The sequence below is a fragment of the Corvus moneduloides genome, chromosome 20 (genome assembly GCF_009650955.1).
Source record: "Corvus moneduloides isolate bCorMon1 chromosome 20, bCorMon1.pri, whole genome shotgun sequence".
Classification (NCBI taxonomy): domain Eukaryota; kingdom Metazoa; phylum Chordata; class Aves; order Passeriformes; family Corvidae; genus Corvus; species Corvus moneduloides.
In genome coordinates, this window is record NC_045495.1 from 7,971,469 (window position 1) to 7,995,580 (window position 24,112).

Consider the following 24,112-nt stretch of genomic DNA (forward strand, 5'->3'; position numbering starts at 1 on the left):
GTTTCCCACACTACCAGCCCAGCTCTGCCCCAGTCTAAAGCACCACTTCAAAGTTCTCCAGTTCCAGGAGGGACATGCTGGTGGTGTTTAATAAGCTTGTATCTTTGACAGAGAAGCAACACCCACACCAAACCAAGCTGCACAGCACATGTGCCTCCAGACAAGGATGAGAAGTCTGTGACCTTCTCTTGTTTCCTGGAGGAACATTTCCTATTATCTTGCAGTGAAGGTTCCACATGATGCTAAAGTACTTAGAGATCACTAAGAAATAAGCAAGGTGCTGTTCCAGAGGGGACCAGCAGCATCCCAAATCCCTGCAGAGAGCAATATCTTGCCCTGATGGCCATCCCAGGTGTCACTCCTTGCCATGTTAAACAGCAAACCCAAGTGAGCACATCCCAAAACTAGCCTCTCACAACCTACATTTCAATGTCCTTTGGCTCCATCCCCCTCCCGTGCCTCATGGGAACTTGTTTATGGATTTCCAAATTAATCTCAATAAATTCAAAGCCCTGGGTTACAAATAGCCTTTGCATTAATGAGCAGATTCTCTGTGGGTTCAGGAACACAGGAGGGTGGGGATGAGGCTGCCAGCACAGACGATAATGACCTGGCAGAGCAGGTCCAGAGGTGGCCACCAAAATGGTCCAAGGGCTGGGACAAGGGGCAGTGGGGTCAGATTGGACATGGAGAAGAAATGTCAGACTGTGTGGGTGGTGAGGGACTGGCAAAGGTTGCCCAGAGAAGTTGTGGCTGCCCCATCCCTGGAAGTGTTCCAGGGCAGATCTGACAGGGCTTGGAGCAAGTGGTCCACTGTTCTAGATTTAAGGTGTCCCTGCCTATGGCAGGGAGGTGGAACTGGATGATCTTTGAAGGTCCCTTCCAACCCAAAGCACTCTGTGCTTCTGAGTCTATCCACCTCTGAGCCCTACCATACCTCCTGGACACACCACAACGCTACAAATCACTAATTTCAGATTAATGTGTGGTCTTCCTGTCCAAAAAATTCTTGGTATGACAAACCGAATTCTCTACAATACCAAGGTGTTGGGGTTTTAAGAGCTCTCCTGGTTTATGTTTTCTTTTTTTTTTTTCTGTTAAAGGAATTTCCCCCATACATGTTGCTAGGGGAACAAATGGCTGGGTACATAAGAAAAACAAAAGAGCTGGCTACTTTTTTTGTTTCACCTGGGTGTGTAGTCAGTCGGTCTCAGCCTGCTTTCTTCAGCCACTTTTCCTTCTGCTGGAGAAGCCCCGGGATCCCAAGGCCGCCTTCCCTGCCCCGCTGGAGGCCGGGCTGTGACCGCCCTGCCCCGCCGCTGCTTCGAGCCTTCGCTGCGTTGTAGCCGTGCTCGCCCTGCCTGCCCAGACCTCCGGGGGGTTCTCCGTTGGGATACACCTCGTCTGCCACCTGGAATTTGTGCTCGTCCCTGCCGTTCCAGCCTGCTGTTCCCGAGGGTCCGGCCGGACACCGGGATCGGCTGCCCAGGGGTTTGTGAGGCCTTTGTTCCATCCCTTCCCGGGATCCCGGGGCACCGGTGCCGCGTGCTCCCCGAGCTCGCTCCGGAGCGCCCCCTGCAGGCGCGGGGGAACCATCGCACCTGCCCTGCTCACCGGGAGCCGCCAGCGCCCCTGCCGGCTGCGAGCGGAACTGCACCCGAGGGGAAAGGGCCCGACAGCCGAGAAGGCTGGGACTGGGTTTGTGTTTGCTGTTACTGCCAGAGTTATTGCTGTTTGTTCGACTGGTTAGACACATAGAGATATATAATAGTAAAGAACTGTTATTCCTATTGCCCACATCTTTGCCTAAAAGCCCCCTGGATTTCAAAATTATAACTCAGAGGAAAGGGGGGTTGCATCTGCCATTCCAAGGAGGACTCCTGCCTTCCTTAGCAGACGCCTGTCTTTCAAACCAAGACACAAGGCAAAGTAACACTGTAAAACAAAACCAGGAGCACTTCCAATGTCCTGGATGCTTCTGGAAGTCATGGGAATGTCACCACATCCTGTTCACTGCAGATCTCAGACTTTTAAATAGACTATTATGCTTTTAGGCCATGAGTGCCCTTTGCAGCCCCAAGTGGACCCCGTGCCACTGCAGCAGCCAAGAGCACAGCAGTGACAGCTCTTTTCTGAACACCCCCAAACAGGAACACTGCAACATCTTACAGTGAAAGCACAAGAGCCTGGAGGATGATTGAGCAACAGCCTGAGACATGTGAATTCCCTTGAGAAAATCCCTCACTTCCATTCTTGGCCAAGGAAATTTTAGCTGAGGAGCAGCTGCCAGGAGAGGGGAGTCTGAGACAATTAAGGAAGGGCCAGTCCTTTCAAGTAATTACAGTATCTACTGATTTGACATAGGGCTGGACACAGGGCAGTGGGTGTGGGGCCACCCTCCTGGGACCTCTAGGAACAATTCCACAAGCAGACATGGAATTGCACTGGGCAAATGAGAAGTGGATGGAAGGAGGAAAGATGACCAGAGAGAGACCTGGTCTCAGTTTTCCAGCCTCTAAGCACTGGGAGCACGAGCAGGGCTCAGCCGATAGAAGCAACACCTTTGCCAAAATGAGGGCTGCCAGTGGCCATCCTGCAGGGTCAAACCTCCAGCACCCAACACCCCTGTGATACCAGCACCACGATGGAGGTGGGCAAAGGAGAGCCACCTGGGCTCACTGCTACACTGAAGGCAGAGCTTGAGGCAGCAGAGCTGTTCCAGTGACTCCTGGGCAGAGTCCAGCCCCACTCTGCAGTGCTCAACCCTGCTCTCCCTACACAGCTCAGCCCTCAGACCCACCCATTCCACAGCAAGGAAGGGTTTTGCAGACACTGAAGCTGGAAAGCCTCTGCTGACCTCACTGCCCCCACAGCCAGCTCCTCTGGCTCCCCTGGGAGAGCACTGTTCCCACCTGGGAACAGGGGACCACAGCATCGTGTATGCAGTTCTAACTCTGCCAGATCCCCCAGGCACCCAAATGTTGCCATCTCTTGGGTGCTCAAATCCCTAACTCCAGCTCCTGGCAGCAAACCTCTTCTCTGGAAGACAAGACTGAGGAAGACAGAGGTCTGCAAGGGATAGACTCTTTGACCAGCCAGCAACAAATTGTCCCCAGGACAGAGATGAAAGGTCCCAAGTGCCCATCTCTGGCGCAAAGAGAAGCTGTAAGATATCTGGGCCAAGTAGGTGACACTAGGTCTGTTCTGCCCTATCCACGGACTTTCCCAGGCAGCCAGGGCAAGACAACAGCCAACCACCACAAAAACAGCCGCTTGCTCTTCCCAGCCTCCACACTGCCCCGTACTTTCAGAAATTCCCTTCTGGCAGCCTCACTGGACTCTCACCACCTCTCCAGGTCTCAAAGCCACCAGTCACCAGGCAGGTCCAAGCTCTCCCTCACCATTCAGCCATGGCCACCTGCAGACATAGGGAATTGTGCCTGGCTCCAGCCACCCCATCAGTGAAGCCATGTGCCCACAGGGCACACGGAGCTCATGGCTCACTCACTTTCATCAGGGTTGGGTGAAGCGAGAATGGCACTGTGCTTCCTTTTCACTTCTTCCACATTCTCCGAAATTTTATCAATGAAGCCTCGAATTTCTTCCACCTGTGGAGTGAGACAACAAGACAGGTGGTCTGTGACAGACCTGGACTTTTATAAAGTGAAGGGATTATTACACCCTATTTCAAAGCAACCACGACATGTCTGAACCACATCAGACATCCTCCTGGATAAATATTTACCATCTGGAAACTATATGACCACTGAGGAATCAGACCCTCTTCATCCCACCAGCCAGCTCTGAGTCACGGCAGTTTAATACAGACTGTATGTCCTGTATTCTTTGTGATGCACTGAGAAACTTTTGGGATTTATATAAATCAGCATCAGATCTATTCCCAGACTGCCCCTCTGGCAGAACGCTGCTGAGGCTGCATAAACCAGGCTGGTAGCAGCTCAGTCCCCCATGGCTCCTTGCTCCATAAAAAGCTCCAGAAATGCCCAGTTTGATCCTCACCCCCTATTCCAGGGAGGCCACATTTTCCAAAAGATCCATTCTGGCATTTTCCCTGCACTTCTGTACTACAGGAAGACACCAGCATTGCCAAGAGGGGAAACCTCTCCTGTGCTCTCTGCCTGCCAGGCTGCTTACCCTCTAATTCAGTCTTCTCCTTCAGCTCAGACCACCCCTTTGCTCATCTTCCTCCACTTGCACATCAGATTTATCCCAGTTCCCACTCCATTGCCTGCACAGATCCATTTTAACACCCCCCACACACATGCCATGCTAAGGGTGTGCTAAAAATCCGCATGCAGATCTTACAGCCACCCACATGCCAGAAGACAACCTCTTGTTTGGGAACAGGAGGCACAAAATTAAATCAATCCCATGCAGAGACTGCTGCTCTGCAGAGGTGCTCTGGGGGAAGGCCTGAGAGCTGTGTGTGAGGCTCCCCTGCTCCCATCACCTGGGCAACAGCCTCGCTGGGTTCTGGAGGAGCAGGGGGAGCAGGAAAGCATCCATAGGGCAGCACAGCCTCAGGTCTGCAGGGAAGCCAGGTTCCTGATGCTCAGCACTCAGCATAACCCTGAGCATCAACTGAGCAGCACCAGCCAGGGCAGGACCCTCAGACCCATCCCAAGCACTGCTCCCCAGTGGCAGTGGGAAGCCTGGACCATCCACAACCCGCCCTGGTGCTAGCAGAAAGGTCTGAAGCAGCTTCAAAGCTGCATGGGAGGAACAAACCTCTCACCTGCTCAAAGAACTCATCCATGAAGCGATCCCGGTCCACGCTGACGGTGACTTCATCATCGTCGTCACTGTCCTTTGCCTGCAACAACACAGAGGAAGAGAGGCATCAGCAAGTGCTTGCTGCAGAGTTCACGGCTCTATTTCAGGAGCTTCTCAAGGGCATCTTCCCCTTCTCCTGTGCTCACTTGCTCAAAGGAGCTGGGGCAAACACTAGCCAAAGTGAAGGACACCCCAGGCACTGACACTCCAAGCTCCCAGGACTCTGAGAGAGCAGAGAGCTAAACATTGAGCAGTAAGGTATGGCCAAAACACCATGGCAGCCAGCGCCCCGTGGTACGACCTCTGCAGGGAGCATAGGACACAGCTAAGGACACCCCACATCCATGGAGTGGGAACTTCAAGAGCGCCCTCAGTCCTGTGTGAGCACACCAGCTCTGCAAGGAGCAGGAATGGGAAACACCACAGATTCCACCATGGGAAACACCAGGGATGCTGCAGTGGGAAAGCATGAGGGATGTCACGATGGGAAATACAAGGGATGCTGCGACTGGAAAAACATGAGGGATGCTGTGATGGGAAAGCACGAGGGATGCTGTAACAGGAAAGCATGAAAGATGCTGTGATGGGAAACACAAGGGATGCTGAGACGAGAGAATACAAGGAATGCTGTGATAGGTAACATGAGTGATGTTGCAATGGCAAACACCAGGGATGCTCCCATGGGAAAACAGCAGGTATGCCACCATGGGAAACATAAGGGATGCTGCTATGGGATACATCAGGAATGCTGCCACAAGAAACACTACAAATGCTGCTATGGGAAAGCACAAGAGATGCTGCCATGGGAAAGCATGAGGGATGCTGTGATGGGAAAACATGAGGGATGCTGCCATGGGAAACACAAGGAATGCTGCCATGGGAGAAAGCATGGGTGATGCCATGATGGGAAAACACGAGGGATGCTGTGATGGGAAACATGAGGGATACTGCCACAGGAAAGCATGAGGGAAGCTGCAATGGGAAACATGAGGGAAGCTGCAATGGGAAATGAGAGATGCTGCAATGGGAAAACACGAGGAATGCCACGTCAGGAAGACATAAGGGATGCCATGGTGGTAAAAACAAGGAATGCTGCCACATGGGAAAGCGCAAGGGATGCTGTAATGGGAAATATGAGGGATGTTGTGATGGGAAAATAAAAGTAGTGCTGCAGAGTACAGGAAAGGTGGGAGCAAACAGGTAATACAGCAGAACTAGTAAAGTCACAGCAGGCAAATGAGGGGTTGTCCTTGTCTGCAGAAGCATGTGTGTCACTGTCACCAGAGATGAAAACACCTCCTGTCCCAGAAAGGCAGGAGATGCAAGCTCTCGATGGAAGGAAAAATTACAGTCCTCCGCATAAGGAGACATTTAAAAGATTTATTATCCAAAGCAGCTACACAACGGAGGGAAATGGAAAATTAACAGGGTAGAAAAGTTTCTTCTTACTCCATCTTTACAAGAGAGAAGAAGCCAGTGGAATGGAGATATAAGGCAGGACTGCCTCCGCTCATCTCATAATGATTGCACTTTTTGCAGACACATCACCCCATGGCCCCTCAGCACTCTGCAGAGAGGTAGCCACTACCAGATCTCCAGAGAGATCCCTCTTACACTGAAATAAGCCAGATGAAATATCTATCCTATCCCCTAAAATTCCCCTTCTACCCTACAGTGACTGATTTGGGTGGTATCATCCAGAGGAAACCTCAGCTTTCAGCCTTCCCACCACTTGTGGCACTTTTTGCCTGGGTAACTCACTCACGCAGTTATCCCATTCATGGCTATCCGGAGCCTTTGTGATCAGAGAGCTGCCACAATTCTGGTGAAAATCTCACCTGACAAGGAAAAGCAGGCATGGTGCTGCTCTTACCCATCACTCTGTGGGCACAGAAAACTGTGCCCTAAAATCTGAAATTGTTCCCATTTGCAGCACCACAGCCACTCAGGCCATGAGCTGCTGGCACAGTGAGGCTGGGGCATGACCAAAGCTGCCAGCCTGGGAATGGGTTGGTACATTTAAATCCCTCTAGTTATGGTGACTCCACCACTGCCCTGCATGGCCTGTTCCTGGGTTTGACAACCCCTTCTGTGAAGACATTTTTCCTAATATCCAAACTAAACCTCCCCTGGAGCAATGTGAGGCCATTTCCTCTTCTCCTGTCACTTGATAACCTGGGAAAAGAGAGTGACCCTCAACTGGCCCCACCCTCCTGTCAGGGAGCTGTAGAGAGTTAAGAAGGTTCCCTCTAAGCCTCCTTTTCTCCAGGCTGAGCCCCCCCAGGCCCCTCAGCTGCTCCTGGTGCTCCAGACCGCTCCCCAGCTCTGTTCCCTTCTCTGGACATGCTTCAGCCCCTCAACGTCTTCCTTTTCAAGGGGCCCAAAACTGACCCCATGATTTGAAATGCCTCAGCAGTGCCCAGCCCAGGGGATGGTCACTGCCCTGGTCCCACTGGCTACAGAGGTGCTGGTACAAGCCAGGGCTGTACAATTCCTGCAGCAGGCACTGCCCTCTGCATCAGGCAGAACCAGCTTCTTCTCTGAAGCTTTTTGCTTTCAAAATTCAGCAGTTTGCTCACAGCAGGTCCACACTACCTCTCCCATTCCCTGCAGCCATCGCAGTCCGGCATCGAGAGCCAAAGCACAGCTCAGGCTTTGGGCAGAGCTCGATACACGACCGCATACAACACTTCCCACATCTCCCTGGAGTCAAGGGCAGGATTTGGTCGCAGGCTCTTTTAAATCCTTCCTGTACACCAGTGCCACCAGACAGCCCAGTCCCTCCCCCTGTCATCACTGCTCCAGCCTTGGAGCAAAACCGTCTGAGCACAGTGACAGCTGTCACCCTCCAGTCCCAACCCCGGCGGCATTCCTTCAGCCAGCAGCAAGCCTGGCTGTAAGCTCAGGTCCACTTGGGGTCAACAACTGGTTCCAGAGCAATGCCCACAAATGCTCCGTTGCTCCCAGAGCATCCCAAGCACTCCCCCAGCACCCACAGCACATGGGCAGGCTCACCATCAAGGAGGTCACAAAGAACCATATCCTAAAGCTAGGAATACAGATATACAGAAATACAACTACCATCCATGTTCACATTCCATTTCACATATCATGAATGCCTGCTTGGCTTGTGCTTGATTTGAAGCATCAACAGCTTTTAAGCATCACACACTTCAGTGGGTGGTACCGAGAGCCCATTGGATGGGCAATTAAAACAGACCCCCAGCTACACCCCCCAGGATCTTGGATAATGCCAAGATCCCGGGGACACACACTGTGAGTGATGGAAGACGCACTTGATAACGCAAACACCGCCCTGGACACGTCGTCAGGTCAGGGGATCTTTCTTCCCCCCACCCTGCTAAGCCTCCCCAAGTCAGGGACAAGGACATCCACACCAGCCCCCACAGATGGAGGGACATATGTCCTGCCTTCAGCTCCTGCCACCTCACCATGCACCCAACAGGATTGTCATGTACAGGAAGGAGTCAAAGGAAAGGGGGCTGAGAGTACCCTGTGGGGATGGATCAGGGGATTCTGGTGGGTGACAAATGGGACATGACCCGGCCATGAGCACTGGCAGCACAGAAAGCCAAGTGTCTGCTGGGCTCATCCCCAGCAGTGTGGGCAGCAGGGGAGGGAGGGGATGCTCCCTCTCTGCTCTGCTCTCCTGAGACACCCTGGAGCTGCCTCCACCTCTGGGGTCCCAGCACAGGACAATGGTGTTGAACTGAGGAGGGTGGAGTCAGGTTGGACATAGGGAAGAAATGTCAGTCCATGAGGGTGGTGAGGCCCTGGCACAGGTTGCCCAGAGAAGCAGTGGCTGCTCCAACCCTGGAAGTGTCCAAGGCCAGGTTGGACGGGGCTTGGAGCAACCTGGACTCAGTGGAAGGTGTCCCTGCCCATGGCAGGGAGGCGGAACTGGATGGGAAGCACCAGTCAGCCTCTGTGGCCCTGTACAGAAAAACGCACCTTCAGCACACCTTCCTCACAACCCTAGCCAGCTTTTCTTGCCATCATTCTGGCAGGATCTCAATTTGCCATAATTCTGAGCCCCTTTTTGAAGCCTGTGAGCAGAGTATTCCCACTGTTAATTTTAAATGCAGGCTTGTACGGCAACCAGGCAGGCCAGGGACTGGCAGCAGAGGAAGAGCAGCAGGAGAGCAGGGTACCTGCCAAGATGCTCCTCTCTCCTTGTCCCTTCCACATCCAAAACAGGCCTGGCTCATTGCCCAAAGGATACCACATTCCTGCCTAGTCCTATCCCTGCTGCCAACTGGACCCTACCATACCCAGAAATCCTGAAGAAAGGGGATCCACCACCCATGGAAGGGTTTCTGCCAAAGCTACACACAGCCTTGTCGGAGGCACTCCTGGTTATGGGTAGCCCACTCCTGGGAGCACAGAGGCTGATGGACAGGCAGAGAGATGTTATTTAGGGCAGGCGCTGGAGAGGAGGAGCAGCACAGAGCCCAGCCAGAAGCCCTGTGAAGAGGAAATTACACAGATGGAGCCTGCTGGTCAGGAGGGCACATGTCACTTGTCACTCCGGGCTGGAGAAGGGCACCATCTGTCCAACACACGTCACTGGAAACACCCTCGGTGCCACACTGCCTCTGACCCCCGGTGTCAGGCAGATCGTCCCACCCCACCACCCCGAGCCCCTGAGCCAGGAAGCAGCAGCTACGTCCACTAATGGGTGACTTGGACTGGAACCGGAGGAGATGCCACTGGGAGAACAGCTCACAGGATGCAGGGCACTGATGGATCAGCTGCTCCTACCATCTCCCTCCACTCTGGCCCTCACTGCTCTACCCCAAGCTTGAGGTGTCTCCCCATGATTAATTCTAGTACAAAAGTAGGTACGAGACCAAAACTTTCCAAAGGAAACAAAAAGCATCACACAGCCAACAGTGTTTTGGCTTCACACAATCCAGCTGTGAGCATCCCAGGTTTCCAAAGTCACATGGAAAGCTCCTGTCTCAGTCAAACCTACCAGCAAGTGCTGCTCAGCACAAGCAGCAAACAATTCCCCAGCTTGGGAACTCCCCATGTTGGGCACACCCTCCTCCCAGTGCCCCTCCACTTCTGCCTCAGGCACTGTCAGGCAGCACCAGAGACCCAGGGCTTCCAGGTTTTTTTCCCCCACACAGGGCAGGTGAGGATAACCCTTCTTTTGCAAGGTATTTATTTCTCCAGACTGCCAGAGGCCAAGCAGTGGCACTGTGTGGGCACCACACCAGCAGCTGGGATGGCTCTGGGAGCCACTGCCTCTTCAGTGCCACTGAGCAGCAGGAGCTAGATGGGGAGGGCAGGTCAGTCAGAGCTCCTCGAGCAGCTTTCAGAACCTCACAGGGTTCAAAGTGCCCTCCACAAGGGTCAAAATCCCAAGTGGAGGCAGAGACGAACTGTGATACCACCCCTGACAAAGAGGAGTAGTGGATGGGAAGACATCCAGAGCCCCGAAACATCCTGGCTCTGTGGCTTTTGCAATCAGCACATGCTAATAAATTCATTATTGAGCAAATTACATCCCCATGGTTCCAATCCACCCCATTACCTCTCCAAGCACTTTCTGAAAGAGGCAAAGGAGCACAGAACACCTGAAAAGACTTGATGCCTGCTCTCCTCCAAACAGCAAAGATGGCAGGGTGGGCTGTGCAGGGCATAACCAGGTCTCTGTCACCTCAGCAGTGGCCACATGCAGACTCGAGTTCCTGTCCTCTCCTGTCAGTGCTGCAGATGGATTTGACCATGTCCAGATGCATCCAGGGAGCTGGTGCAGGCAGCAGAGGCAGGGCAGAGGAACAACAGGCTCAGCCACTGCTGGGCACATCTGAACTCAGGCACCTCCCTCTACCAATCCCTGCTGGCACATTTTCCTGGGAAACATCTCTGCCTGAGCAGGCAGTGAGCCGTTGCCTGCCTCCAGCACCCCACAGGACTATGGGCTCAGGCCACACTGCCTCCCACCCTGCCAGAGACAAGGCAAGCCTCCCAAAAGCACAAGGGAAAGAAAAAGCCACACCAGCTGCCATCCCCCTTTTAGGGACCACTCAGTTAAGCAAAGAAAGGCCTCATCCCTGAGATGCAGGAGGCTGCTCACCGGCTTCACTCCCAGGCTGCATCTGTTTGTTTTTATTTACAAACACCTCCATGCTGCTCTGCCCAGCCAAAGAGATTCCAGCCATCTGGGCTTGACTTGCTTTGTAAAATGATGCCCTTTCTGTACTGAGACCAGAACACGGTGGGATGCACGGGCTGCTCCTGGGGATGCCTCTGAGCAGCTGTGGGTCATGTCCAGGATCGTGTCCCCACATGGAGTGGCACACGGGGGTCCAACACCCAACAGCAGTCACCTCGTTCCCCATGTCCAAACCCCCAAGCCCAGGGCACTGCTGCTGACACCGAGAGTTCCCACTGCAGCTCATTCTGGCATGCAGATGTGCAAGGAAGGACAAGGTCAGAACAACTCAGCAGCAAGAAGCACTGACATCTCAGCCATCTCACAGAGCCTAAATGACACGTAGGAAAGTGTACAGATGCCCAGATCCCTGGAAACATCCCAGCCTAGCTCTGTGATGCTTGGCAGTACAAGGGCAGCTCAGCACAGCCTCACCTGGACAAGGTCCAGAGCACCCCCGGGTCTCCCACCCACCAAACGAGTCCCCCACTGTGGGGCTGCCCTGACCTCCCCATACTTCAGGGTTTGCTTTAGGCATCTGCAGCAGCCAAAACCAGCCCTTCAAGCAGGGCTGAAGTCCTACTCCTCAAGGTTTCCAGGGAAGTGGTGTCAAGGCTGAGGATAAGGACAGCCAGAGGGTATGCTCCCAGGAGACAGCCCTGAAGAGCTGAACCCCCAAGACCATGATTTAAACTATCTGTGGTCTCAGCCTCAGCTCTTTTTGCAGACCATATAGTACAGCTGTGCACCACGATAAATTGGCCATTCCATGGCACACAGGCCCCAAACTCAGCTGTGTCCTATTCCAGTATTAAATCCAGCTGGCTGCCTGTCACCAGTGGTGTTCTCCAGGCATCAATGTTGGGGCCACTCCTGTCTAATAGCTTTATCAATGATGTGGACAAGGGGATCGAGAGCACCCTCAGCAGAAGATACCACTCTGGGTGAGATGCTGACCTGCTGGAGGGCAGGAGGGATCAGCATAAGGATCTGGACAGGCTGAATCAGTGGGCCAAGGCCAATTCTGTGACATTCAACAAGGCCAAGTGTCAGGTCCTGTATTTGCGCAACAACAACCCCATGGAATTCTCCAGGCTGGGGGCAGAGTCACTGAAAAGCTGGGAAAGGCCTTGGGGTGCTGGCCAGCAGTGGCTGAACATAAGCCCAGGTGGGCAAGAGGCCAACGGTACCTGGCTTGTATCAGAAATAATGTGTCCAGCAGGACCAGGGCAGTGACTGTCCCCCTGTGCTGGACACTACTGAGGCACCACAAATCATGGGGTCAGTTTTGGGCCCCTCATAACAAGAAGGTCATTGAGATGCTGCAGCATGTCCAAGGAAAGGAATGGAGCTGGGGAAGGGTCTGGAGCACCAGGAGCAGCTGAGGGAGCTGGGGGGGCTCAGCCTGGAGAAAAGGAGGCTTAGAGGGGACCTCCCTCTCTACAACTCCCTGACAGGAGGGTGGAGGCGGGTGAGGGTCAGGCTTAGCTCCCAGGCAACAATGGACAGGACAAGAGGAAATGGCCTTAAATTGTGCCAGGGCAAGTTTAGGCTGGATATTGGGGAAAATTTCTTCATGGAAAGGGTTGTCCAGCCCAGTTGCCAGGGCACAGGCTGTGCAGGGCAGTGGTGGAGTCACCATCCCTATACGGATTTAACAGATGTGTAGTTGTGGCACTTGGGGTTAGTGCTGCCCTTGGCAGTACTGGGGAAACAGCTGGATCTTAGAGGGGTTTCCTAACCTAAGCGATTCTACAATTCTAATATTCACCAAAAACAGCCCATACCTTCTCATTAAAAACTTTTTTTAATGAATAGAAGTCCAAGGCACAGATGACTTCAGCATTCAGCAACACCTGCATGAGTCAGGTGGTATTTCCAATTTCCAACACTAGCAGTGCAAGGGAGAGCATGATTTCCAAGAGTTTTGTCCTTAGGCGCTGGCTTGCGTTGCTGCAAAATAATTTCCAGCCTTTGGCACAAAGTCCAAGCCTTTTATCAGAGCCATAGTCACTCTTAAGCTCAGTTTTAAAAGCAAACAGGTAAAATTCTCCTTAACTCTGAAGAACAAGCGTCAGAGGTGACAGAGTTGCCATCAGTCCTGGAGAGGGCAATGAGCCAAACTCACTGACTTCCTATAGCTCTGAAACATGGACAGCACTATGACCAATTGGAAAAGCACCCGTACTTTACAGCCAGTACTTTACAAATTTACAGTCATGGCTAAAGAATAACTTGGCTAAAAACAGATTTAAATAATCTGAAATTAATTTCTTAACATCCTCTAAGTGGCATCATCGTTGTTACAGCTCCTGTGCAGACCACAGCTTCCCATGAGCAGCAGAAGGACCTGCAGCCACAGCACTCATCTCTTATCTCCACTCCATTATGTATTCACCAGGCTCAGCACTCAGTGAGGTCTCCGCTGGGATCATCACCATGCTTTGGTGTTTGCCAACGTCACCAAGCCCTGGTGATGCCCACTAGTGACACTGTGGAAATTGTCAGTGAAAACAGAAGGAAAGCCTCAGGCAGAGAAGGTGACACAGGCAGTACCACAGTTCCCATGGCTGTGGGATCAACACAGTCCATAAAATGGTTATCCTTCAAATCCCATTACCCCACCTACAAACAGGCACTCATGGAATGCATTGATTTGGAACAGACCTTCAAGGACGCTCCAGTCCAACCCCCTGCCAGGCACAGGGACACCTTCCACCAAACCAGGTTGCTCACATGGTCATGGAAGCTCAATGGCACTTCTTTGGTGCTCTTGTCTAGACCCTGTAAAAGAACCTCAGCACCATCCAGGTGAGACACTGATCCTCCCAAGAGGCAAAGGTCCTCTGGAAAACCAAAGCAAACAATCATTTCATACACAAACCCAAAGTCTGACAGAACCTGATGGAAGACCAGCAATGGCAGAGAAAAAGGCAGAGTTCATACTGGCAAACCTGCAGCACACATCAGCAGAAGTACAGCAGGATGGAAGTGGCCACAGTGGCCCTGAAAGCTCACAGGACTGTGAGCAGAAAATTTCATTTTTAGTTATTTCCCATGAAAAGAAACCTGGGTCTGCAAGTATTCACTAGAATCTGGAACACTGCACTGTTAACAGAAAGTTCAGTCCCACCCTGCAGCAGATTTTGACGTGGCACAGCCAGGTCTGTCCCCTGTGCTCGGGTGTATCCTGAGGTGCTGGTGGATGCCTGAGGAGGAGGACGCAGAAGAGGGGAGGAACCTTCTCCTGTAGAAGGAATATACTGGGCTAGGAGCAAATGAACACAATTTGGGCAGGAGATTTGGAATTCTACAACCAGTCAGGAGCTGGTCTATAGGAAGACGTCCCAACCCATGGCAATAGGGTTGGATGACATGGCTCTTTGAAGGCTCCTTGGCGACTGGGGGGAAACTTTTCTTTAGCCGGAGCTCTCCAGGGCTGCTGGAGCAGAAGGACTTCCTATTCTCCTCTGGATGTCCCCAAGAACAGCTTTTGGCCAGCAGATGTCTGGGGCTCCACTCACTACTTCCATCACTCCTGCAAAAGGTGATGGAGGAAGAGACCATCCAGCCAGGGGAGAGCAGCTGCATCGCTACAGAAAATACTCAGAGTATCACTGAAAAAGGCTGAAAGATGTTTCAGAACATCCCTCATGTGGGATCTGAGCACCCAGAAGTCTGTCTGCTGTGTCAGCCCCATCCCTGGAAGTGTTCAAGGCCAGGCTGGCGAGGGCTCAGAGCAATCTGGTCTAGTGGAAGGTGTTCCTGCCCATGGTAGGGGTGTTGGAACTAGATGGTCTTTGAAGGTCCTTTTCAACCCAAACCACTCTGTGAGCCCATGACACACCACATGCCACAGCCTGTCCCCTGCTCACAGCCATAAGTCTGCTCCCTGATTTGGGGGGCAAAAGCAGTGCCCACATTTCCAACACCAGCCCTGGTTCTGGCCACTGCAGGCAGGGGCACAGGCAGAGGTGCAGAAGTGCAAATAGCCTGTGACACATCACCCCTGCCCTCTCCCCTTCCTCCAGCTCAGCAAAACTTTGTACTCCTTGAGCTTCCACAGTTGCCTCGTTTCCTATTTTTCCTAACAAGAACAGCCTCTTTGGCCCTGCGCCTGGTCTGCTCCTGACACAGCATCGCTCCATCTCTGTTTCCCATGCTGTCCTCCGCTTGCCCTCCCCTCCCCACGCATCTCCTCCAGGATCATCCTGCAGACGCCACGGTGCAAGGACACCCAGCAGTCCCATGAGGCAGGTGTGCTCAGGTCACCCGGAGCCAGGACAATACCACACACTCTGTCTTCCTGGTCTTCCACCTGGGCTCACTCTCCTCTTTTTTGCTAATATACATAACTTTCTGGAAGAAGCAGTTTATCACAGTACTTAGCTTAATCAGCCTTACAGTACATGTTCTGCCTGTAGTGATTATTTTGCATATTTCCTGAGAAATCTTGTTAACGGGGAGATACATGGCAAAACAAACATTTGTACAGCTTCCGAGCAGCTCACGCACAAAGACGCTTCAATTAAAACAACAGGGATGAGATTGAACCCTTTTGGCTCCAGCCTTCTCAGACATGCAGCACACAGCTGATGTATCTGGCTGCACTTATTATCACTCTCATCACTCTCTGGTGCCCACGGATTGACAACAGGTCTCAGTGGGTCAAGAGTATTCCCGTATTCAAGTTGACTTCAGTGAGACCACCAAACCCCCATGCATCAGACCTGAAGGTCCCCAACACACAACAAAGGACCCTGGGGCTCAGTGTCCCCTCTGAGGTCTGTCTGTCCCCCAAATCCTGTCCATCACCCCACCAGGCACCTCCCAGGTTGGGGACATGACATACCACCCAGAGCTGACCTAGAGTCTGGGCTTTGCCTGCTGCCATGTTTAAAGCATAGCAAAGGATTTTCCCAGTTTTGGGCTTGTCCTACCACAGGGTGCACCCACAGCATCCCTGTAGCACAGGGACACCTAGGACCTCTCAACTGCTGGGGAGCACAACATCTCACACAGGATCATGTGGGGCTCATCTACATCATTCCTGTCACCTTCTTCCATGCCCAGCTGCCCAGCCCAGCAGACCCCAGGAGGATTCATCGGCATCTCACCCCTCCCGTTCCAGGACCCCAAGGGAGCAGACGAAGCAGCTTCCCTGCCCCAGTGCTTGTGGGACCAGGAATGCTCTGAGGGCAGCCACGGTGTTTCACCTGCCATGGCAGCTCTGCTCCTCCCTATCCCCAAAAAATAAGCATTTCAATAATGCTAAGACCCGCCAAGCCCAGCCAGAGCAGGCAGCTGCGCAGGCTGCGGACGTGCCACAGCCACCAGCTGTCACCCGCCACGTGACAGCCCCACTCCCGACTGGGAGGGACAGAGGACAGCTGAATTATTTACATGACCCTTTTGGTTGAACAGAAGAGCTCGAAAGCACTTAGGGCAACGAAGAGGGTTAACAAAGGAAAGGAAGATGGCATCGAAACAAGTAAATACATTCACCTCCAAGGTCCATAGGGACTTCTGCAGCTGGGGGGTTCTGGAAAAGATGGAGACGCACAAGACCTGACCTCTGCAAACAGCAACTGCGGTTGACTTCACATTTGCACCCCCAGGAGAGAAAGCCTCAGTAGAAACAGTATGGAATTAAAAGGAAGGCATGGAGTGAGGCCTGGCTGTGAGTCCTGGGGCACTGCTGCAGATTACAGTGCCACAGGAGGTGAGCAGGTGGATCCACAGAGCCGGACCTGGAGCCCACCTGGCCCTTTTATTTTTAACACCCATCTCCCATAACTCCCACTGGCAGGAGGCAGCACTGGGAGCAGGGACTTGGCTGGCAGGAGTGGGGATTCAGCCAGCTGGGGAGAGCAGTGGCACGGCACAAATGCACAAACATCCCTGGAGAAACGCACCCAAAACCAGCTGCTGGAGATGAGCAACAGGCACAGAAGGAAAGCGCCCCCCAAAAAATGTCCCTGCCAGTGGCTGAGGGGTTGAAACTGGATGGTTCCTCTCAACCTAAACCACTCTGTGATCCTATAACACTGGCACATCTCTCTCACTTCCTCCCACTCTCAAAACACCATACATAATTATTTTACCATTGGGACCTGTGTCGCATCCCGGAAATCCCAATGTCTCGCTGAAACTGAGCTGTCAGCTCTATGGCAGGATGGAGCACCATAGGACTCTCACAATCCTGCATGTACACACCATCTCATCAGGGTTGCTTTTGGGGGTGTTGGGGAATGGGATCAGCTCCAAACTCACTCCAGATGGGCAGGAAAGATCACCCATAGCCACAGCTGTGGCACCTGCACAGAAGCAGCTGTAAACAAAGCTCTGCCCAGCCTCATCCAAGGCATCCTGCACTGCCCATCCTCAGCTGCTCTCCTCCACAAGAGGACATGTTTCACCTGTAAGTTAAATTTCCTGTCCCTGGTTCAGAGCAGGCCTGGGGGCACTACTCCCACAAGGGCACTGAATAAGCTCCAGCATGCCTGATCCCAACCAGAACCGAGATTCAGAAAAGAGCTGGGATTAGCATTTTGAATTTCAAGTACCATTTAAAAAATCCTATTAAGACATGGAGCTCTTGTTCTGTAGAGCAGTGACCGCCCTGCATCCCCCTCCTCTGTTCCAACAATGCCAGCTCTTTTTTAATTAATCCTTCTTTTTTATCATCCCTGGCAGAATTTAGACACCGTATTAAGATGGGAAGAACCAACCCAGGCTATTAATGAGGCAGCAGAGAGGAAATAAGTTCAAACGCTCCTGACTTCGTGTCCACTGCAGCATCTCCCTCCTACCTGTGTCCCTCTGTGGTGTAAATCCACGATACCTCACTCACTGCAGTCCTGACAGGGGGCACCCACTCAGATTCAGGGCGTCTAGATGCTCAAAAGCATTCCTTCATCCCCAGGAGTCCCTGGGAAGAATGCTGCACCCTCAGCATGAGGCTGATGAATAAGAAGCAGCAGCAGCAGTGAGGCGAAAACACATTTTATTTTTCTTAAGGCGTATTTAAAGGAAGAGAGAAATTTTAAAATACTCCATGGCATCACTTCTCAGCCAGTGCCGGCTGCCAAGAGGACATTCACGAGGCTCCTTTTTACTATTATTATTAAAAAGCCTATTTTTCAATCCCATTTCACAGCCTGTGCTGGTGGTGGAGACAGAGCTCCATGTTTGGGTGCTTTCCAGGCAGAGTGGGGAGGCGGCTCTTGGGGGAGCTTCTTCCTCCCCCAGGATCCACAGCCACCCCGGGCATCAAACAGTCACCCCTGGGCATTCAGAGCTGCCCAGTCACCCCAAATGCCACTCCCTCATCCCCTTGCTGGCGTCACCCCAGCTCCATCCTCCTGGTGTTTTCCAGACCAAACCAAATTCCCAGCCAAGTGATCCTGGTGGGAGCTCTGATGCCAGACCAGACTTGACATCCACACTCGTCCCCACTGCCAGGGGTCCTCCCCACGGGACAGACCCCCCTCGCAATCCCAGGCAGCTCTGCAGCCCCAACTGTGTAGTAATTAAGAAAAAAAAAATCCACAAAAAAACCCCAACAATAAAACAACAACAACCACAACAACAAAAACAACAACAAAAAAAAAAAAAACCACAAAAAACCGAAACCAAAAAAACCCAGAACGAAAAAGCACTACAGGGAGGACCAGGGGTGGCACGGGGCGGGGGCTGGAGCAGCACTCCGGGATTTCGGGCTCTGCCCCTTCGGTCACTGCCGCTGTCCGCAGAGCTCGGCCCCATGCGTGGGCAGCAGCATCCCCGCGGCCCCGAGGGTGCAAGAGGGGGCCGTGACACGGGAAGCGGGGGGCACCGGAGGCTCCTCCACCGATGCTCCATGCACGCAGCCGCCGCCACCTCCCACCGCCCGCGCTCCGGGACCGCGGAGGACTCGGGGCCTCCGCGGGACGAAGGAGCGGCCGCACACGAAGCCCGACGCCTCCCGGACAGCCCCGGTAACGGCACCGGGGCACCTGCCGGGTCTCCCACGATGCAGTGGCCGCAGGCGCTCCTCGGCCCCGCCGCAGCGGCTGCGCCGGAGGATGAACACGCAAAACGGGAGCGGCTCGGGGCGGGCGCGGCACGACCCCGCGGCCCGCGGGCAGCCCCCGCCCGCCCCGGTACAAATACCCGTCTGTATCCGGCCTTCGCAGAGGTGATGCTGCTCGGCCGCTGCGGCCCGCCGGCACCGCGCAGATCGCTGCTCCGGCGCCCGGCGCCGGGAGAACCGGAGCGGTTCGCGGCGGCGCGGAAGGCGCAGCCCGGGGAACCCCTCTCCCACCTCGACACCCCGGCGATGTCCGGGGGGCTCATCCCCTGCTCCCAGCTCCCGCCCAGCCCCCCTCGCCGCCGCCGCCGCCGCCGCTCGGGGCAGGGCGGCCCCAGCCCGGGGACGGGGGGCCAAGACGGCTTCGGGCTGTTCCCGGCGGGAGCAGAGGGCTGCCCGCATCCCCCGTATTCCCCGCACCTCCCGGCTGCGCCCCGCACTCACAGCACGCAGCTCCCCGGTCCGGTCCTTCATCCTGCCGCTGCCGCTGAGAACGGCCAGAGCGCGGGGAGGGGCGGGCGCGGAGCATGCGCCGAGAGGTGCGGAGATGGGCGGGGGGACACCGGGGGGACCCTACCATGATGGGGGGAACTGGCTGGGGGACGCTCAGAGCTCGGAGTCACACTGCGGGGAGGCGGCACGTGGGGTCCCACATCGCGGGGATGCGACCGGGGGAGGGGGGCGCACAGCTAGGAAGGTCACAGCTACAAGGGGATGTCACGGGGGAAGGTCACGCCGGGGCGCAAATGAGGTGTCACAGCTGCGGGTCACACCCAGGGGACCTCACACGTGGGGGCGTCGCATCTTGGGAAAGGGGTCTCACTGGGAGAGGTCCACGCGAGAAGGTCACAGCTGCGGGTTACACCCAGGGGACCTCACACTTGGGGGCATCACATTGGAGGGGGGTCACTCTTGGGGAGGTCACAGGAGGACGTCACATCTGGGAATAACATCGGGACGGATCACACCTGGGGAGGGCATACCTGTGGGACATCACATCAGGGTGCTCTTAAGGGTGTGGAGGCATGCACAGCAGGGCAGCCCCAAGAGCAGGGTCGCCCCTGGGTGTCCCTGGGGCGGTGGCAGTGGTGCTGGGGGTCCAGCAGACAGCAAGGTTTGGGGGCACCAACAAGACAGGCTGGCTCTGCCCCCCTAGCGTGAGGACAAGCAGGGGATGTTGGGGGATCCACCCTGAGGATCCAAAACCAGGCTCACAGGGAGCAGAGAAGTGCCAGCACGGCTCAGGCAGAGCTGCCAGTTTGCCGCTTTTGGGGAAACTGGCAGTGTCGGGGAGACACCCCTCTGCCTCCCCGCTCCCACGGATAGAGAGGAGCGGGATCTCCCACAGACGGAGCCCGCAGGTTCCTCTGCAGGTCCTGGGGCCTTTGGATCCAACCACAGGGCCACGGCTCGCAGTTCCTGCAGTCCGGCACGTGTCCAGCATCCTTGGGGCGCCCGGTACTGGGGTATACCTGGTGCAAAGGCTATAGGGGTCTCCCCCGCGGGTGTTACGGCCAAAACCAACGCAGCTCACCCTGTGTACAGCCCCACTCACGCCTCACTGGCCCGCACATCACACACACCACCCCACTCACCGCGCATGGCCCCGCTCACCCCTCACAGCCCCACTCACTGCGCACTGTCCCACACACCACGCACGGCCCTGCTCGCCCCGCACAGCTCCACTCTACCCCACACACCCCGCACTGTCCCACACTGTCCTGCACTGTCCCGCACAGCCCCGCTTGCCTCACACAGCTCTGCTAACCTCGCACTGCCCCACTCGCTCCGCACTTCCTCGCTTACCCCGCTCACCCCGCACAGCCCCGCTCACCCCGCACTGCCCCGCACTGCCCCGCACTGCCCCGCACTGCCCCGCTCACCCCGCACTGCCCCGCACTGCCCCGCTCACCCCGCTCACCCCGCACACCCCGCTCGCCCCGCACTGCCCCGCTCACCCCGCTCACCCCGCACACCCCGCTCACCCCGCTCGCCCCGCACTGCCCCGCTCACCCCGCTCGCCCCGCACTGCCCCGCTCGCCCCGCGCTGCCCCGCTCACCCCGCTCACCCCGCTCACCCCGCACTGCCCCGCTCACCCCGCACACCCCGCACTGCCCCGCTCGCCCCGCACTGCCCTGCTCACCCCGCTCACCCCGCTCACCCCGCGCTGCCCCGCTCACCGCGCTCGCCCCGCACTGCCCCGCACTGCCCCGCTCGCCCCGCTCACCCCGCTCACCCCGCACTGCCCCGCTCACCCCGCTCACCCCGCTCACCCCGCACTGCCCCGCACTGCCCCGCTCACCCCGCTCACCCCGCACTGCCCTGCTCACCGCGCTCGCCCCGCACTGCCCCGCACTGCCCCGCTCGCCCCGCTCGCCCCGCTCACCCCGCACACCCCGCTCGCCCCGCACTGCCCCGCTCAGCCCCGCTCGCCCCGCTCGCCCCGCTCGCCCCGCACACCCCGCACGCCCCGCACACCCCGCTCGCCCCGCTCTGCCCCGCTCGCCCCGCACTGCCCCGCTCGCCCCGCTCGCCCCGCTCGCCCCGCTCGCCCCCCGAAGGCAGAACCGGGCCGCGGCTCCGGGCGCGGCTCTGGGGTGCGGCGCCCCCTGGCGGCTCCAGCCGGAACCTGCGGAGTCGCTCCCCGGTAGCCCCGGTAGCCCCGGTAGCCGCGGGGCGGGGCAAGAGCGGGGCGGGGTTCGGGCTCCCCTCTCGCTCATCCCGGAGTGCTCATCCCCCTGGGAGAGCACCGCTGGGTTACACCAGGGCCGCCCCAACGTTCCCACATTATGCCAGGCGTGTTCTTCCCCAAATTACCTGTATCCATCACTTTCCCACCTTTGTTTCCTCTCTAAAATATCCCATAATAAACTCTGTGCAGTCCTCCACATCCCAAACGCGTTTCCTTCTTCCAGACAGCTATAGCCCCTCTTTCTCCAACGGTGCCTTCACATCAGGGCCCTGGGCTGAGGCTCTACCGGGACAGGGTGTCCCTTCCTCTGGGTCCCTCATTTGGGTCCCTTTATGCCCTCGTGCCTCCGTGCTCCCCCTAGCTTGTGTGGATGGGACTTGGGTGGGGTGGGTTGGTCCTGGAAGGGACCCAGCTAAGGCACTATTTGGGCTCCCCTTCCCACTAGTGTCTCCCCATGCTCCCTTCCAGGTGGGCAGAGGAGCTTTATTGCACATCCCACCAGTGGGATAGTTCCCGGCACCAGGAACTGGCTTAATTCGCTCAAGTGACAGGAGTGCTGTGGACTTCCAAAAAGAGACATCACCCCCTCCTCTGTCACCAGCTCCTCTCAAGAGCAGTGCAAATTCCATCCCCAAGCCCACACTTGCACACACAACCCACCCTCTCACCCAGGAGAAGCTGCAGCAGTGGGTGCAGATTGCCCAAAGTCCTGCCTTGTGCCAGCACCTCAGTGCTCGAGCACTTCCTCAGCACCTTCTCTAACTGCCCTTGGGATCCTCTCGGGTGGCTGTTGGCATAGCACATGCTGCCATACTCCTGCCACAGGCTGCTGGTGGTTTCTTATGCCCACCCAAGCCCAATGCTCCCAGGAGGAGCCTCCTCCTCTTCCCAGGCAGCTGCTTCACTGCCTCACACAAACCTGGATCCTTTTGCATGATGCTGCCCTTGGGCTTTCCTACAGACCTGAGACCATCAGGTTCAAGGCTTCCTGCACGGGAAGGGACCAGCTCCCTCCCAGAGACTTGAAACTCCTGCTCCCAGCACATACCTGTATTAGCTTTGATGCCTTTTCCTGGTCTTAAAATCAAGAGTCATACACGGTTAGAAGGGGAAAAGGGATTTTACCTTGGTATTTATTTTAAGGATCCTTAGGTACACATGTCCAGGTCATATGCATCGAAATGCACCCCGCAAAAATGCCCTCCCCAAAAGATCTGGTATAACATTATAGGTTTTACTAATTAGCGTATCTATCAAAGATTCCCCAATGAGAGGCTCAAGTGAGTCCCCAATGAGAGGCTCAAGTGAGTCCCCCTCCCCAAGGAACCTTCCCCTGGATGGTTCTATCTTGGTTTACAGAATGTGTTCTGGAGAGGACATCGGGGGCTGGGGCACACTGATCCCTGGCTACGAAGCTTCTAAAATATTTAGTCTCTTAGCTTGACAAACAAGTCCAAGAATGTAGGCAAAAACCACTAAGAATACAGAAGTTGTAAAAAAGGTATAACAGGGGTATAAAAGAAAAGGCAAAAAATCTTCATGGCATCAGCTTGAAAAACAGCTCCTTGCATGCCAAGAAATGGAACAGGAACAGGTTTTTTGGCTACCACCATCCAGGTGCCTTTAAAGAGCTCTGATGTCAAGGGACATCCGTGGGCACCTCAGATGGGAGTGCAGGAGCAGGATCCCATTGTGCCGAGAGGTCTCATTGGAGGAATTTAAGCATTGGGCACAGCAGGTGATGGCACAGCATTTCTCCTGTTGGTGCTGCACTTATTTACTGAAACTTGTCAGGGCAGGGGCTCACTCCACCCCAATGAGGGGGACACAGAACTTGTTGCTGTGAATCACTCCAGTGCCAGGGATGGTCTCACCCATGGAAGGATGTACAAAGCCACCATCATACTGCAAGGGAAAGACCTTGTCTGGTGTCAGAGCAGCCCTCCAGTGCCCACCACGAGGTTTCATCTCCCCTAATACCTCTCAGCATCCTGTTGAGGGAAGAGGCCATTCCCAAGATAGTTCCATGTGTCCCATGTTCTCCATGCTCTGGCTCCTTGTGTCACATGCTCTCCATGGTCAGCCTTCCCCAAGGCAGGTGAGAAGGATGAAGATTCTAGACCCAGCTGCCTGTCCTTGTCGCTCCACAGAGCCAGGACACCCTGCTCTGGTTGCTCCAGATGAGACTGGGGATGAGTCCAACCACGCTTTTGGCTACTGCCAAACTGGAGCACCTTCCCATACTAGAGCTAAGGCTGACAGCTCACCCTGCGTGTCCTTTTGTGCCACTGCTGTGGCCCTACACTTGGCTCTCTCCATACTGCCACAGCTCAGCACGCTGGGCAGATCTCTGGTACTAACACCAGGCTA

The 24,112-nt window shown here is 55.2% G+C and overlaps 1 protein-coding gene across 1 annotated transcript in view; it reads right to left on the reverse strand.

Annotated features, from left to right (window-relative positions):
- Window positions 1-19,538, reverse strand: part of STX1A (syntaxin 1A) — a 75,664-nt gene extending 56,126 nt beyond the window's left edge. Inside the window, exons 1-3 of the mRNA XM_032129506.1 lie at window positions 19,470-19,538; window positions 4,757-4,834; window positions 3,509-3,608 (exon numbers count right to left, since the gene is read on the reverse strand). Coding sequence (XP_031985397.1) covers window positions 3,509-3,608; window positions 4,757-4,834; window positions 19,470-19,523 — 232 coding nt within the window. The 5' untranslated portion in view covers window positions 19,524-19,538. The remainder of the gene's footprint in view (window positions 1-3,508; window positions 3,609-4,756; window positions 4,835-19,469) is intronic.
- Window positions 19,539-24,112: the final 4,574 nt, after the last annotated feature.